Source organism: Vespa mandarinia, chromosome 23, assembly GCF_050613455.1.
Source record: "Vespa mandarinia isolate Hongniang chromosome 23, ASM5061345v1, whole genome shotgun sequence".
Taxonomy (NCBI): Eukaryota; Metazoa; Arthropoda; class Insecta; order Hymenoptera; family Vespidae; genus Vespa; species Vespa mandarinia.
This window is the reverse complement of record NC_140832.1, coordinates 3,724,891-3,742,047: the sequence shown is the minus strand read 5'-3', so window position 1 is coordinate 3,742,047 and position 17,157 is coordinate 3,724,891. Positions and strand designations below refer to the sequence as shown.

At 28.4% G+C, this 17,157-nt stretch overlaps 1 protein-coding gene and 1 long non-coding RNA gene across 2 annotated transcripts; one reads left to right on the top strand and one right to left on the bottom strand.

The window, feature by feature from the left end:
* Positions 1 to 10,340: 10,340 nt before the first annotated feature.
* LOC118444388 (protein crooked neck-like) lies at positions 10,341 to 13,983 on the bottom strand. The gene is made up of 14 exons (XM_035872604.2): positions 13,828 to 13,983; positions 13,454 to 13,543; positions 13,195 to 13,355; positions 12,924 to 13,120; positions 12,550 to 12,851; positions 12,348 to 12,462; positions 12,047 to 12,222; positions 11,868 to 11,968; positions 11,684 to 11,795; positions 11,432 to 11,578; positions 11,274 to 11,350; positions 11,033 to 11,150; positions 10,696 to 10,956; positions 10,341 to 10,611 (listed from the first exon to the last, which is right to left on the bottom strand). Exons 1-14 carry the CDS (start codon positions 13,963 to 13,965, stop codon positions 10,453 to 10,455), a joined length of 2,154 nt encoding a protein of 717 aa, XP_035728497.2. The 5' UTR covers positions 13,966 to 13,983; the 3' UTR covers positions 10,341 to 10,452.
* A 252-nt stretch (positions 13,984 to 14,235) lies between these two features.
* LOC118444389 (uncharacterized) lies at positions 14,236 to 16,518 on the top strand. Its single transcript, XR_014983527.1, has 3 exons — positions 14,236 to 14,552; positions 14,666 to 14,732; positions 15,076 to 16,518. It is a non-coding gene; the product is annotated as an uncharacterized LOC118444389 (long non-coding RNA).
* Positions 16,519 to 17,157: the final 639 nt, after the last annotated feature.

Here is a 17,157-nt window from a genome sequence, read left to right as displayed (position 1 = left end):
CAAATTCGCGAAGTAATCTAATCGATATGTCGAAGAAATAAAACGAAGTCCCCGGTAGGACTTTCAATCGCGCTCGCGAACACTTACGTGAGTGTTAGAATAACGGTGACTCTAAGTTGAAATCCGAAGCGCACTCCGAATTTCAACACTAAAACGAAGTCCATGATAGGACTTTTAATCGCGCCCGGACACCCACGCAAGTGTTCGAAAATCGGTGACTCTACTCTAAATAAACTAATCGAATATTCGAGCAAACAAAACGAAGTCCCCGGTAGGACTTTTAATCGCGCACGCGAACACCCACGCGGGTGTTAGAATAACGATGACTCTAAGTTGAAATCCAAAGTGACATATGCTAACCGGTATTTAGACTTTCCATGATATTTGTCGGGATTTCCGCCCCGCTACCAAACATTAGGATGGTCATAACATCAGCCAGCTATGTACAGCACTACAAGGTAAACCGTTCGCGCACCCCGAATTTCAACACTAAACGAAGTCCATGGTAGAACTTTTAATCGCGCCCGGACACCCACGCAAGTGCTCGGAAAACGGTGACTCTACTCTAAAAAAACGCGTTCGCGAGGAAATCTAATCGAATATTCGAGCAAAAATTTAAACGAAGTCCCCGGTAGGACTTTTAAGTCGCGCCCGCGTTCATTCACGTGAGTGTTAGAAAAACGATGAATCTACTCTAAATTCGCGTTTTCGATACGAGCAGTCAAACGATGTTTAATCGCGCCCGAGAACACCAACGCTTGTGCACGCCGACACGCACGCCAGTGTTCTCCTATCCTGCCCGTAACCGCGTGTAAAAATCGATGATGGATCGTGCCTGGCGATGACGCATTCGACCAGAAATGAACCTATGCCTTGATGACCTATCCTGAAAAAGAAAAAGATAAGGAAAAAATAACAAAAAGAAAAAAAAAGAGATATTGAATATCGCTCCATGATTACTGGATCATCCCTGGAAAAGAAAAAAAGAAAATTAATAAAAGAAAGATAAGAAAATAGAAATAGCTCTGCACGCTGCTAAACCAACAGTCCGCTTCATCTCATGGGTCCTACCTAATGCCTAAAAATTAAAATTAATTAGAATATATTAATAACAAACCTAAAAACATAAAAACATAATTAAAAAGAAATAACATAAATAAATATTAAAAAAACATAATTAAAAGGAAATAACATAAATGAATTCTGAAAAGACATAATAAAAAGAAATAACATATTAATAAGATAATAAAAATCATAATTAAAAACATAATTAAAGAAGAAAAATATGAGTAATAAATGATAGCTGCTGAAAAATAAGAAAATTGAAGTAGCTCTGCATGCTGCTGAAACAAGTCCGCTTCATCTAATGGTTCCTACCTAAAATCTGTAAATCATAATTAATAAGAATATATTAAAAACATAATTAAAACCATAAGAACATAATTAAGAAGATATAACATAATAAAAATCTGAAAAGACATAATGAAAAGAAATAACATATTAATAAAATAATTAAAAACATAATTAAATAAGATAAATATGAAATAGAAAAGAGAGCCCCAAAAAGTGAAGAAAAGAAAAGAAAAGAGAAGCAGCCCTACACGATGCTAAGAGAACAACCCGCACAGAGGCCCACACCCATGTCCCCATCCCATAGGTCCCACCCGAGACTTATAAATCATAATTAATAGGAGCAAATAACAATGAAAAATGTGAAATAGAAAAGAGTGTCCCAAAAAGAGAAGAAAAGAGAAGCAGCTCTATAAGATGCTGAGAAAGCAACCCGCACAGAGGCCCACACCCATGTCCCCATCCCATGGGTCCCACCCGAGATATATATAGAGGATAATTAATGACAGTAAATAAGAAAAAATAGAAATGACAGTAATTATACGGACGACAAAATGCTGAATTTGATTTGATTAAAGTTAAGAAAAATAAAAGATTAATTAAAAAGAAATGAAATATTCCGTACATAGATATAAATAAATATTATTCTCTCTGAAAGAAATATTATATTTATTAATCGATAATATATGATAATATATGTACATGATCTCTATAACGTTGCTAAGAATATCCTATTGTTTGAATATTAGTTAATCATTCTTTCACGTGTTTGCGATCCCACGACTCGGACCTAGCTGAAAAGAAATAAGGAAAGAAAAAAGAATTAGTATATATGTATATTAATAATACGAACGATAAACTTCGGAATTTAATTTAATTAAACTTAAAAGCTAAGATAAAAAGAATATTAATTAAAAAAGAATGAAAAATTCTGAATACTGATCTAAAAAAATATTATATTACTTTTACATTTCATAGATATGTGATTTTAATATAGAACTCGATTTTATTAAAATAAAATTATGAATTGTATTGAACTTTAGAAAAGAAAAAATGTGCTAAATTTATAAATCGACTTTAACGTAATATTTGATTTTATTAAACTAGAATCATAAATTCAATTAAGTTTTTAAAAAAAGTTTAATATTAAAAAGGCATAAAATATGAAATAATCCTATTCGCGTACGCGTGGCAATGTGGGAATATTATTTACGGAAAGTTACTCCGTCTCAGTTTTTTATATTTACACCCCTACACCCATCACCATAAGAGCATTTTGAGTGACAACATGGTAAAATTAAAATACTAACATAGTAAAATTAAGAGCCATTTTCGAAAGTTCCTAGTGAACCTTCGAAAATAACTCAATAGCCTAATAGTTATCCTCTTGAGCCACATGTTGTCTTCGGCATATAGCCTCTTCTTTGCCTCAACCTAATCGATTATCACTCTAAAACTGTAACGACAAAATTTGATTCCAAATTCTAAGATATGAAATATAACTCTAATACAACCCTAACGAATCTGAAAACTTATTATTATCCTTACGAAAGATAATTTTTCGCTGCGTGGGAGAAATTAGATATTAATTATAAAAAAATTAAAAATTAAATAATAGTATATTAATTGCTGAAAATCCTGAGCTAAAAAATAATTAATTTATCATCTAGGCTTACGGACTACGTCTCTTTTTTTTTAGCAATCATTCTACTCGATTTATCTCTTTCAAAATCAATGACTCTATCGAGACTTTTTTTGTATCAATTTAAATTGATTAAATATTTAATTAATAATTATTTAAATATATAAAGCAAACCCTTGGACTTTCCTTCTTACAAACGAATATTTTAATTATTGTAATAAAATCATCCACAGTTTCGTTTGTAATCCAGAGAGTATCCATCGCGAGTGTCTTCTTACTCGTTCCTTATTAGAACTTATGAATATCGATTCTTTACTTATTTCCGCGCGAGTAAAATATTTAAAAATGTATTAAAATAATCAAAATCTCAAATAATTATAAACGCGTTTGAGCAAGAAGACTCTATCCTGATCTAATAAATAAATGAAAAAATAAGAAACCATTCACGAGTAAATCTCCGAAGAAATTTACTCGTGGTCACTCAATGCTCTTCTACTAATTAATTACAACCAATCACCCGTGCCGATTCGGACTTTTCGTCCTCGACATGATTGAGTGATTGGAGGGACTTAAAAATTCACTTACTACTTAAGAAGTTCTGCGATGTCTCCAAAACACTCGTTCAGATCGAAATTGAGAGAGGACGATTCGTATGTGGTTGAAAATTAGGTAGGTCGACATCAAAGTTGATCAAGAATTTCTTCAATGATGCACTGACTCTATATCGCGATAGTTATTTTTTAACGGACGGTCACTGAATTTACTTCGCGAAACGCTACTGTATTTTATAAATACAGCCTATGCGACTGTTAAAAAGTTAATAAAGTTTGCGAACAAACACTGACTCTAACGACTGCATTGCACGCAGACGTTGCAAAAACTTTTGCATTTTAAATCGCGAAACGCGAACGAACGAACACTGCTTCTATTTCGCGATATTCATATTTAAGAGATACAAATATTCGACTACAACATTGGTTCCCGAGCAATCGCAATGACTTTCTGAAACAACAAAATAAAAACAAAATTATTAATATCACCGTTAAAACAAGAAACTGTATAAATTATTGAAGAAACGTAAAATATAAAAATATATTTACCTTAATATTCGTAGATACTTACAGCGAAGACATCCCGAGACACTTGAAATATCTATTCGTCAAAACAAAAAAGAGAAATGAATCGGTAATGACGATTTAGAATTTTTAATGTATAAATAAAGGAACTATTCTTTAAATATTACTTTATTCTATCCCGCGTACAACAAAAATCGTTTAAATAATTATAAAATTATCGATAATATTAATTTATAAGCTTTAGCGTTTAGAAATTAGAATCACGATGTGCACAGGTCGAAGAGTAAGAGAAAACTAAGTCGCGAACTGTCAAAGTCGTGAAAAAGTGCGTTTATGTTTATATTACACGAAGAAACTACTCCGAAATTAAAATTTTTAAGTAATAGAAGATTATATGAAAATTATTATAAGTCCCGCGCGTGATTCAGACTTTTTAATGTTTAAATAAATGTACTATTGTTTAAATATTACTCTATTCTATCCCGCGTGCAATAAAAATCGTTTAAATAATTATAAAATTATCGGTAATCATTAATTTATAAAATTTTGTGTTAAGAAAAGTTATTCGCGTTGTGCACAGGTCGAAGAGCAATAAGAAACTAACTCGTGAACTGTCAAAGTCGTGAAAAAGTGCGTTTATGTTTATATTACACGAGGCAACTACACCGAAATTAAAATTTTTAAGTAATAGAAGATTATATGAAAATTATTTTAAGTCCCGCGAGCGATTCAGACTTTTTAATGTTTAAATAAATGTACTATTGTTTGAATATTACTCTATTCTATCCCGCGTGCAATAAAAATCGTTTAAATAATTATAAAATTATCGGTAATCATTAATTTATAAAATTTTGTGTTAAGAAAAGTTAATCGCGTTGTGCACAGGTCGGAGAGCAATACGAAACTAACTCGCGAACTGTCAAAGTCGTGAAAAAGTGAGTTTATGTTTATATTACACGAGGCAACTGCTCCGAAATTAAAATTTTTAAGTAATAGAAGTTTATATGAAAATTATTTTAAGTCCCGCGCGTGATTCAGACTTTTTAATGTTTAAATAAATGTACTATTGTTTAAATATTACTCTATTCTATCCCACGTGCAATAAAAATCGTTTAAATAATTATAAAATTATCGGCAATCATTAATTTATAAAATTTTGTGTTAAGAAAAGTTATTCGCGTTGTGCACAGGTCGGAGAGCAATACGAAACTAACTCGTGAACTGTCAAAGTCGTGAAAAAGTGCGTTTATGTTTATATTACACGAGGCAACTACACCGAAATTAAAATTTTTAAGTAATAGAAGTTTATATGAAAATTATTTTAAGTCCCGCGCGTGATTCAGACTTTTTAATGTTTAAATAAATGTACTATTGTTTAAATATTACTCTATTCTATCCCACGTGCAATAAAAATCGTTTAAATAATTATAAAATTATCGGTAATCATTAATTTATAAAATTTTGTGTTAAGAAAAGTTATTCGCGTTGTGCACAGGTCGGAGAGCAATAAGAAACTAACTCGCGAACTGTCAAAGTCGTGAAAAAGTGCGTTTATGTTTATATTACACGAAGAAACTACTCCGAAATTAAAATTTTTAAGTAATAGAAGATTATATGAAAATTATTTTAAGTCCCGCGAGCGATTCAGACTTTTTAATGTTTAAATAAATGTACTATTGTTTGAATATTACTCTATTCTATCCCGCGTGCAATAAAAATCGTTTAAATAATTATAAAATTATCGGTAATCAATAATTTATAAAATTTTGTATTAAGAAAAGTTAATCGCGTTGTGCACAGGTCGGAGAGCAATACGAAACTAACTCGCGAACTGTCAAAGTCGTGAAAAAGTGCGTTTATGTTTATATTACACGAAGAAACTACTCCGAAATTAAAATTTTTAAGTAATAGAAGATTATATGAAAATTATTTTAAGCCCGCGCGCGATTCAGACTTTTTAATGTTTAAATAAATGTACTATTGTTTGAATATTACTCTATTCTATCCCGCGTGCAATAAAAATCGTTTAAATAATTATAAAATTATCGGTAATCATTAATTTATAAAATTTTGTGTTAAGAAAAGTTAATCGCGTTGTGCACAGGTCGGAGAGCAATACGAAACTAACTCGCGAACTGTCAAAGTCGTGAAAAAGTGAGTTTATGTTTATATTACACGAGGCTACTGCTCCGAAATTAAAATTTTTAAGTAATAGAAAGTTATATTAAAATTATTTTAAGTCCCACGCGCAATACATACTTTTTAATGTTTAATTTATTGTACTATTGTTTAAATATTACTCTACTCCATCCCGAGTGCAATAAAAATCGTTTAAATAATTATAAAATTATCGGCAATCATTAATTTATAAAATTTTGTGTTAAGAAAAGTTATTCGCGTTGTGCACAGGTCGGAGAGCAATACGAAACTAACTCGCGAACTGTCAAAGTCGTGAAAAAGTGCGTTTATGTTTATATTACACGAAGAAACTACTCCGAAATTAAAATTTTTAAGTAATAGAAGATTATATGAAAATTATTTTAAGCCCGCGCGCGATTCAGACTTTTTAATGTTTAAATAAATGTACTATTGTTTAAATATTACTCTATTCTATCCCACGTGCAATAAAAATCGTTTAAATAATTATAAAATTATCGGTAATCAATAATTTATAAAATTTTGTATTAAGAAAAGTTAATCGCGTTGTGGACAGGTCGGAGAGCAATACGAAACTAACTCGCGAACTGTCAAAGTCGTGAAAAAGTGCGTTTATGTTTATATTACACGAAGAAACTACTCCGAAATTAAAATTTTTAAGTAATAGAAGATTATATGAAAATTATTTTAAGCCCGCGCGCGATTCAGACTTTTTAATGTTTAAATAAATGTACTATTGTTTGAATATTACTCTATTCTATCCCGCGTGCAATAAAAATCGTTTAAATAATTATAAAATTATCGGTAATCATTAATTTATAAAATTTTGTGTTAAGAAAAGTTAATCGCGTTGTGCACAGGTCGGAGAGCAATACGAAACTAACTCGCGAACTGTCAAAGTCGTGAAAAAGTGAGTTTATGTTTATATTACACGAGGCTACTGCTCCGAAATTAAAATTTTTAAGTAATAGAAAGTTATATTAAAATTATTTTAAGTCCCACGCGCAATACATACTTTTTAATGTTTAATTTATTGTACTATTGTTTAAATATTACTCTACTCCATCCCGAGTGCAATAAAAATCGTTTAAATAATTATAAAATTATCGGCAATCATTAATTTATAAAATTTTGTGTTAAGAAAAGTTATTCGCGTTGTGCACAGGTCGGAGAGCAATACGAAACTAACTCGCGAACTGTCAAAGTCGTGAAAAAGTGCGTTTATGTTTATATTACACGAAGAAACTACTCCGAAATTAAAATTTTTAAGTAATAGAAGATTATATGAAAATTATTTTAAGCCCGCGCGCGATTCAGACTTTTTAATGTTTAAATAAATGTACTATTGTTTAAATATTACTCTATTCTATCCCACGTGCAATAAAAATCGTTTAAATAATTATAAAATTATCGGCAATCATTAATTTATAAAATTTTGTGTTAAGAAAAGTTATTCGCGTTGTGCACAGGTCGGAGAGCAATACGAAACTAACTCGTGAACTGTCAAAGTCGTGAAAAAGTGCGTTTATGTTTATATTACACGAGGCAACTACACCGAAATTAAAATTTTAAAGTAATAGAAGTTTATATGAAAATTATTTTAAGTCCCGCGCGTGATTCAGACTTTTTAATGTTTAAATAAATGTACTATTGTTTAAATATTAATCTATTCTATCCCACGTGCAATAAAAATCGTTTAAATAATTATAAAATTATCGGTAATCATTAATTTATAAAATTTTGTGTTAAGAAAAGTTATTCGCGTTGTGCACAGGTCGGAGAGCAATAAGAAACTAACTCGCGAACTGTCAAAGTCGTGAAAAAGTGCGTTTATGTTTATATTACACGAAGAAACTACTCCGAAATTAAAATTTTTAAGTAATAGAAGATTATATGAAAATTATTTTAAGCCCGCGCGCGATTCAGACTTTTTAATGTTTAAATAAATGTACTATTGTTTGAATATTACTCTATTCTATCCCGCGTGCAATAAAAATCGTTTAAATAATTATAAAATTATCGGTAATCATTAATTTATAAAATTTTGTGTTAAGAAAAGTTAATCGCGTTGTGCACAGGTCGGAGAGCAATACGAAACTAACTCGCGAACTGTCAAAGTCGTGAAAAAGTGAGTTTATGTTTATATTACACGAGGCAACTGCTCCGAAATTAAAATTTTTAAGTAATAGAAAGTTATATTAAAATTATTTTAAGTCCCACGCGCAATACATACTTTTTAATGTTTAATTTATTGTACTATTGTTTAAATATTACTCTACTCCATCCCGAGTGCAATAAAAATCGTTTAAATAATTATAAAATTATCGGTAATCAATAATTTATAAAATTTTGTGTTAAGAAAAGTTAATCGCGTTGTGCACAGGTCGGAGAGCAATACGAAACTAACTCGCGAACTGTCAAAGTCGTGAAAAAGTGAGTTTATGTTTATATTACACGAGGCAACTGCTCCGAAATTAAAATTTTAAAGTAATAGAAAGTTATATTAAAATTATTTTAAGTCCCGCGCGTGATTCAGACTTTTTAATGTTTAAATAAATGTACAATTGTTTAAATATTACTCTACTCCATCCCGAGTGCAATAAAAATCGTTTAAATAATTATAAAATTATCGGTAATCAATAATTTATAAAATTTTGTGTTAAGAAAAGTTAATCGCGTTGTGCACAGGTCGGAGAGCAATACGAAACTAACTCGCGAACTGTCAAAGTCGTGAAAAAGTGAGTTTATGTTTATATTACACGAGGCAACTGCTCCGAAATTAAAATTTTTAAGTAATAGAAAGTTATATTAAAATTATTTTAAGTCCCACGCGCAATACATACTTTTTAATGTTTAATTTATTGTACTATTGTTTAAATATTACTCTACTCCATCCCGAGTGCAATAAAAATCGTTTAAATAATTATAAAATTATCGGTAATCAATAATTTATAAAATTTTGTGTTAAGAAAAGTTAATCGCGTTGTGCACAGGTCGGAGAGCAATACGAAACTAACTCGCGAACTGTAAAAGTCGTGAAAAAGTGAGTTTATGTTTATATTACACGAGGCAACTGCTCCGAAATTAAAATTTTTAAGTAATAGAAAGTTATATTAAAATTATTTTAAGTCCCACGCGCAATACATACTTTTTAATGTTTAATTTATTGTACTATTGTTTAAATATTACTCTACTCCATCCCGAGTGCAATAAAAATCGTTTAAATAATTATAAAATTATCGGCAATCATTAATTTATAAAATTTTGTGTTAAGAAAAGTTATTCGCGTTGTGCACAGGTCGGAGAGCAATACGAAACTAACTCGCGAACTGTCAAAGTCGTGAAAAAGTGCGTTTATGTTTATATTACACGAAGAAACTACTCCGAAATTAAAATTTTTAAGTAATAGAAAGTTATATTGAAATTATTTTAAGTCCCACGCGCAATACATACTTTTTAATGTTTAATTTATTGTACTATTGTTTAAATATTACTCTACTCCATCCCGAGTGCAATAAAAATCGTTTAAATAATTATAAAATTATCGGTAATCATTAATTTATAAAATTTTGTGTTAAGAAAAGTTATTCGCGTTGTGCACAGGTCGGAGAGCAATACGAAACTAACTCGTGAACTGTCAAAGTCGTGAAAAAGTGCGTTTATGTTTATATTACACGAGGCAACTACACCGAAATTAAAATTTTAAAGTAATAGAAGTTTATATGAAAATTATTTTAAGTCCCGCGCGTGATTCTGACTTTTTAATGTTTAAATAAATGTACTATTGTTTAAATATTACTCTATTCTATCCCGCGTGCAATAAAAATCGTTTAAATAATTATAAAATAATTTATGAATCATCAAGTATGGCGTGCATATTTTTTATAATTAACAAAAGAATTATTTATATTCTTCACCTAATAAGAATTATCTTATGTTATGATAAATATTAGTATCAGAATATATTTTAAAACCCACGTATTTTTAAATAAAAATTACTAAAAGTGTATAATAAAAGATTTTAGGTATAATGGTTTTAAATATAAATTACAGAAAATTGTTTTTTAATTATAAAATATAAACTATATTTACATTCAAAAAATATAAAGGCATAATTTAATACATCTTTAACATTCTATAAGTCAAGATAAATATAAAATTGTACACAATACTTATCTATTTTACAGAATTTAAATATTGTAATAATATAAAAGATATAGATTATTTTCAATTGTCCGATTCTAATTGTTTATTTTCATTTTGAACAGTTTCATTGGAAATTTTTTGTTTCATCCATGCTTTCGCTGATGCCAAGAATTTAAGATTTGGTCTTTGAGATTCGTCTTCTGGAAATACGAAGTCGAATACTTCTTCCCACCCATCATTCTGAAACAATAAATAAGATTAGTTTCCAAAACCATTTAATTTTATCGAAATTCTTCCAAAACTATTTAATTTTAATCCACATACTCCATCTTCTCCAACAATGCGTCTTCTTCGTTTAATTCTTCGAGGCATTTTGGCAATAATTTTAGTCTGACTCTCTTCGTCTCCTTTCTCATTTTCGAAATCTCTCCACGCTTCCAAAAGTAATACTCTACTTTCTTTGTCACCGTTTGAACGTAATGCATCATTCCCACGTTCAAAAATTCTGCGAGCTAAAGTAACATTATCAACATCAACCTCTGATGGAGAATTAGCTAATTCAAATTTAGCATAAGCTATCCAAACCTGTAATATGATGTGATAGAATATTTATAAATTGTTAAGTTTAATATATATAATAATATTACGAAAACAAACTTACTTTGACATGAAGAGTTCGTTCTAATAATCTTTCAAATAGTTGCCTAGCGTTTTCTATTTCATCCTGAGATATTTCAAAATCTATATATGACTTCCATAAAAGTTCAGGCATATCCAATCTAAATAATAAAAATAATCGAGATATTGAACGTAAAATTTTTGGAAAAAAAAAAAAAAGAAAAGAAGAAAGAAAAATGCAACTTTAATTATATTCAGTTGCAATTTCAAGAAATATAGCTTACCTTGGCTGAGACACAGCTAATTCATAAATAGCTCTAGCACGGTCAATGTCTCCTAGTAAAGTTTCTAATTCTGCAAACTGTACAGGCATTATAATAAGAAAATAAATATAAGTGAAATGAAAAATAAGATAAATCTAACTATAAGAAAAGTTATTTACTTTCATCCATGTTGTGCAATTTTCAGGTCCAAATTCAAGGAATTTTTCATAAAGAATCCTGCATCTATCAAATTCTCTAAGTTGTATCTCTAAATCAATGTAACCACGGTACAATTTATCTCTTGGACAAACACCCAATGCCATACCCTGAATTAAATGAAATGAAGTATTTGAAAATAGAATAATTCAATGGTTATAAAGAAGAAAAAGAAAAAAGGAAAAAAAAAAAAAAAAAGAGAGAAAATAGCATACCAATGTTTTTCTTGCTACAGTCAAATTCTTTTGCCGTATTTCGAAAAATGCATAAAATAGCCATATTTTAGAAAAAGTGAAGTGTTTATGTGGAATAAGTTCTAAACAGGTTCTAAAAAATACAAAAATATTAGAAAATTATACCTTTGTATATAACAATAATTTAATATGAAAAAAACTGTACCTGTAAACTTGACGACATCTATCTATATCTTCCGTGTCAAGTTCTTCGTACAATGCGTAATTTATCCATAGATAGATATATCGTCTCCAATATTGCTTCTCCTGTGAAAAAAAAAATTCATTTTATGGAAAAGAACTTTAATATGACTTCAGAATTATTAAAATGTAAGTATTTATTACCTTAGTAGGTGGGACATTTGCTATAGCTCGTTCATACGTTTCTCTGACAACATCAGGATTTCCTTCAGATTCTACTAATCTCAAATAGTCGAACCAAGCATCATAGTTAGAAGGATTTTCCTTGACTTCTTGTTCATATTGATATTTTCTTTTACTAACTATTACATCTTCAATTCCTATTTAAAAATTATTTATGAAATTCACTTTACTTTTTTTTATAAATTTATACAAATTAATATTAATACTTCAAATTATATAATATATAAAATAAATCTTAATCTTTATATAATATATGAATTACCCGAACGATCTCCATACTTCTTTTCGTGTATGGTATATGCTTTATATATTTCTTCTGTTCTTTCTTTTGAAATATTGTCTAAAGCATACTTATATATTATTCTTGCTCTATCATGCTATCAAAGAAATATTAAAATTATATTGTATTAAGTTATATTCTATATAATAGACATACATTATATATTGTTATTTTAAAATAGTACTTCTCTCTGTCCTTCTTCAAATCTTGCAAATGCTATAAATAGTCTTTCATCTAAGCTCTCATCTCCAAAAAAGTTTACAGCACGTTCATAAACTTTGCGTGCTCCATTTATGAATCCATGAGATTCTTCAAAACGTGCATACTTTATCCAATGTTTTACATCAGGATGGACCATTACAAAACGTTCATATATCTCCCTTGCTCTTTGTATTTCTTTATATCGTAATTCAAATTTAATATATGTTTGCCATGCCTGTTCGTCAGGTTCCCATTCCATCCATCGCTCAAAAACTTGACGTGCTCCTATAATAAATCTTTATTGAATCTAGTTTTGCGAAATAAAAAATAATTCCTAATTTTTATATCAAATCTTACCGGCAATATTTTCGAGCATTTCTTCCATGTACGTGTATTTGTACCAAAATTGATTAGCTCTAGGTAAAATTGTGACTGCACGATCCCATAAATTTCTGGCATGATTTATTTGCCTATTACGCATTTCCATTTCGGTGTACTTCAACCATAATGTAATGTTTCTGTGATCAACGTCTAACGCACGTTCATATATAGATCTAAAATAAATTGGACTTAATTGAAAGCCAACTAATACTACAAAATTTACTACTTTTTCTATACAAAGTAGTACCTTGCTCTCTGTATTTGTTTCTGACTTTCTTCCCATTGGGCATATTTTATCCAATTCGTTATAACCATACGATTCTTACGTATATTATCTTCATAGATCTTTCGTTTTCGATGTTGATAATCAGCCAATTCATGAGGATCTGATATTTTTTGCTTAGGTGGCTAAAAGAAAATACTTATAGGTGAATTGTTCTCTATTAGAAATAAAATTATTGATAGATTTAACATAATGCCATAAAGATTTTATATATTATTCTTACTGGAGGTAAAATTTCCAAATCTCTTTCCTTTGCTTCTCTCAACAATTGTTCTGCTGTGATTTGAATTTCCGCTGGTGCTTTGTTTTTTACCTTAAAAAAATTTTAATTGTGAATAAGTATTACAAGTACAGTATATGTATATATATATACATGTGTGTATATATATATATATATATACATATACATATACATATACATATACATATACATATACATATACATATACATATACATATACATATACATATACATATACATATACATATACATATACATATACATATACATATACATATACATATACATATCATATAATATATGCTATAATTTATAATTATAAAATAAAATATACTAATGTATAATAATCATTTTACCTTAGCCACTTTGGGCATTTTTTGTGATTTTTCCATGACGATGATTGATCGGTATTCTAATCGAATAAATAAAATTTTGCCGACATCCAAGCAAAAATAACCTAACAAGAAATAAGATCTTGCCCCTACAAACCGCATATGATCATTTACGTTATATCCTATAGCTAGATAGTTGAAGGTAGAACAGAATTTCTATACCCTTTTAAAACTTACTTAATACTTCGAGCACTAGATGGCGAAACTAGATCAGCCAATGTCATTCTTTCTTTGATATTGCGATTACAGCGCCAAAGCATCGCTGCTAAATTAAAGCATACAATAATCTAATATTTTGTATTTTATAGTATATCAATAATTTTGATATATTTATATTATTTAAATTTTCATGATTCGTTAATTATAGTTAAGTAAACTAATGGCAATAATATAATACATATATGTATAAGAATATATGTTATTTAAGTTTAGTATCTTGTATATTTATGTGTTGTATATGGTAAAAGTGAAATCATATTTACAATTACGATAACTGTACATTATTGAAAGTAATAGGTGGCCAAATCTGGGCCAAGAGAAAGTTTAGTAAGAAAACTTACTTTGGTATATATAATCAAAAAAGTATATAAATACCAATCACTTATGAAAGTTACAACTTATACTTTATAAGATCATTCTATCTTAACCTCCATTTTACAAAGAACTTTACAATGCAAATATTTTGTGTAGTAAGTTTATATTAAATGCACGACATAAAACTTATTTGTGAATATAAATCTGTACAAAAGTCAATTCCGTGTACATATGTAATATTTAATTTATACTTTTGTGCTTCTTCCAGAGTTACAAGAAATACATCCTTGTATACTTACTTCTAAATACAATATGTATTATTACTTGTAATAAATGTAAGTTCAATTTATATTTTCTTACAACGAATTTGCTTTTAGCAACTGAGACAATTGCATGAAACAATTTATTGTGTATTTTTTGTGTGTTAATCAATCAAAAATAATTTTATTCACAAAAATTTTATTATTAAAATTATATTATATTTTCTACGATCAAAGATAAAATAAATACAGCATAAAAGCTGTAAATATATGTACAAATATATATGTAATTTATAATAGTCATATGTATATATGTTTAAATATCATTTCATGAAATATGTGTGTGTGTGTGCGTGTGTGTAAGATACAATATTATGAAAAATATATATTATATATAGATATATCTTTTCTGTTTTAGCAACATCAACTAATCTTTTATCAAAGTTAGAATATATGAATAAATTAAAAAGACCTGTATATACATTTGTTAAAACTGACAAAGAGGCGAATATTAAGTGGGGTGTGCGCCATTACGTTCCCAGAATGAGTGAAATAAAAGTTGACTGAACAATGTAATTTAAGAGCGCAACAACAGACATTCTTAACTGAAAAAAATCATTATGAGCTATTTGATGCATTTATATATTGTTGATATCGTGTTAAACTCTATATTTTATTTCTGATTTTATGGATTAAAACTATATATTTCTTGGTACATTTTATTTCTATCTTTCATATGTGATTATTTTTTCTATAAAGTAAATACAATTTATAAAAATGTTAATTATATAATATAAACGAATAAACGTATTAAAACATTTGTTTTAATTGAGAAGTGCATAAAAAATACAATCATATGTTGTACTATTACTAATTGTTAAGAGCTGTTTTTTTAAGCTGTTGTAAGATTTTATAGATTTATAAAATATCAAAGCGTTAGATGGACTCTATAGCCCGTCCAATGAATCGAATCACTAGAAGTAAACAAAACACATGATTGGTACAAGAGCATATTTATAATCTTTATATATTATAACACGTTCCAGACGGAATTCTTATTATATAAAAGTTTTCTTATTCTATTTGATTATATCGGAAACGTAATAAATTTCACAGTGAACAGTCGTATATACACATGTAATATATAAAAATTGTAATGTCATTATAGCGATGATGTACGAACTTAAAAAAAATCCATTTCGCATATTAGAATGGCACGTTTTTTGATTGTTTTATTATTTAATTGACGTCGAAAACGACACTAATAAAACGTTTTACCTATTCCCACTATTTATAATATTATGATCCTTTATTTAGGGTTGCGTCTGATCTTTAAATGAATAAACGTGAGAATATTACAGAACGGTTGCACTCTCAAATTCCTATGTAAATATTATAACTCGATAATTTATTATAATGATATTTTAAACAAAAATTACAATGAAAGATTTAAAAAATAATATAAAAATTATATATTTCTATAAAAAAAGATAATATGTTATATATAGGTATATTCTGTAGAGAAAAAATAAGATGAGTAATAATACTTTGTCTCTTCAGAATGTGTCTACTTGCAGAAAATGTTTAAAATATGGTTCACGTGATTGAGAGTGCTTTCTACTGAAACGTTGTACACGTGCTCACGCTCACGTATCACTTTGCTCGACGTACGAAATGTTAGGATGAGTGGGAGAGTTATTTGCTGAGAAAAGTAAATATCGGACCGGACGTCTCGTCTTAAGAAAATCGATCAATGACCATCCTCGTCTATATGTATATATATATATATATATATATATATCTGATTTCCGCTTCGAAGAATTAAGTTTTATGTAATCACGCTATATGCAGATATTATAACGTGATAAATATAGTTTTGTATAAAATGGCTAAACACAAAATTCAAAAAGTTGAATAAATTTCATTTATTTTAGTTACATCAGTAAAATAATATGTTAGTAAAAAGAAAGTTTAACGACACCTAAATATATGCAATAGAATTGTAAACATTATGCTAGAATTTATTGTCTATTATAATCATATATTGTGTATTATAATCTGCTATTATATATAGATATATATATATATATATATATATATATATATATATATATATTGTTATAAATAATATTATTTATATTTGACTTTTATTAATTCTGGAAATAATCCACGACAATGAAAAAAGAATTTATGTGTAGAAAATTTAAATAACATTAAGATATATTTATCCTGTAATTTATATGGTAATGTTAACTAACATATATAAATTTTAATAGTAGTGGCGTCGCGTCGAATGACTCGTGAAAAGTTTTATTATATTTACATAAATTCGTAAGACTATTTTCAAATTGGTATATTTCATGACTTGTTTGCGTGTAATTTTCTTCGATTCTTCAATCTATAAATAGGAATATAATCAGATTTCTAATATCGTAACAATTTATGAAGATTATCTTGAAGGAAAACACTTGCTCGATGTACTTTCACGTATAACATAATC

Excerpts from the sequence above, each read along its gene's own strand:
- LOC118444388 (XM_035872604.2), bottom strand. The coding sequence starts at position 13,965 with ATGCGGTTTGTAGGGGCAAGATCTTATTTCTTGTTAGGTTATTTTTGC. Across the intron at positions 12,463-12,549 it reads TTGAAGAAGGACAGAGAGAA|CATGATAGAGCAAGAATAAT; the intron begins GTACTATTTTAA and ends TTTCTTTGATAG. Across the intron at positions 10,612-10,695 it reads GCATTGTTGGAGAAGATGGA|AATGATGGGTGGGAAGAAGT; the intron begins GTATGTGGATTA and ends TTATTGTTTCAG.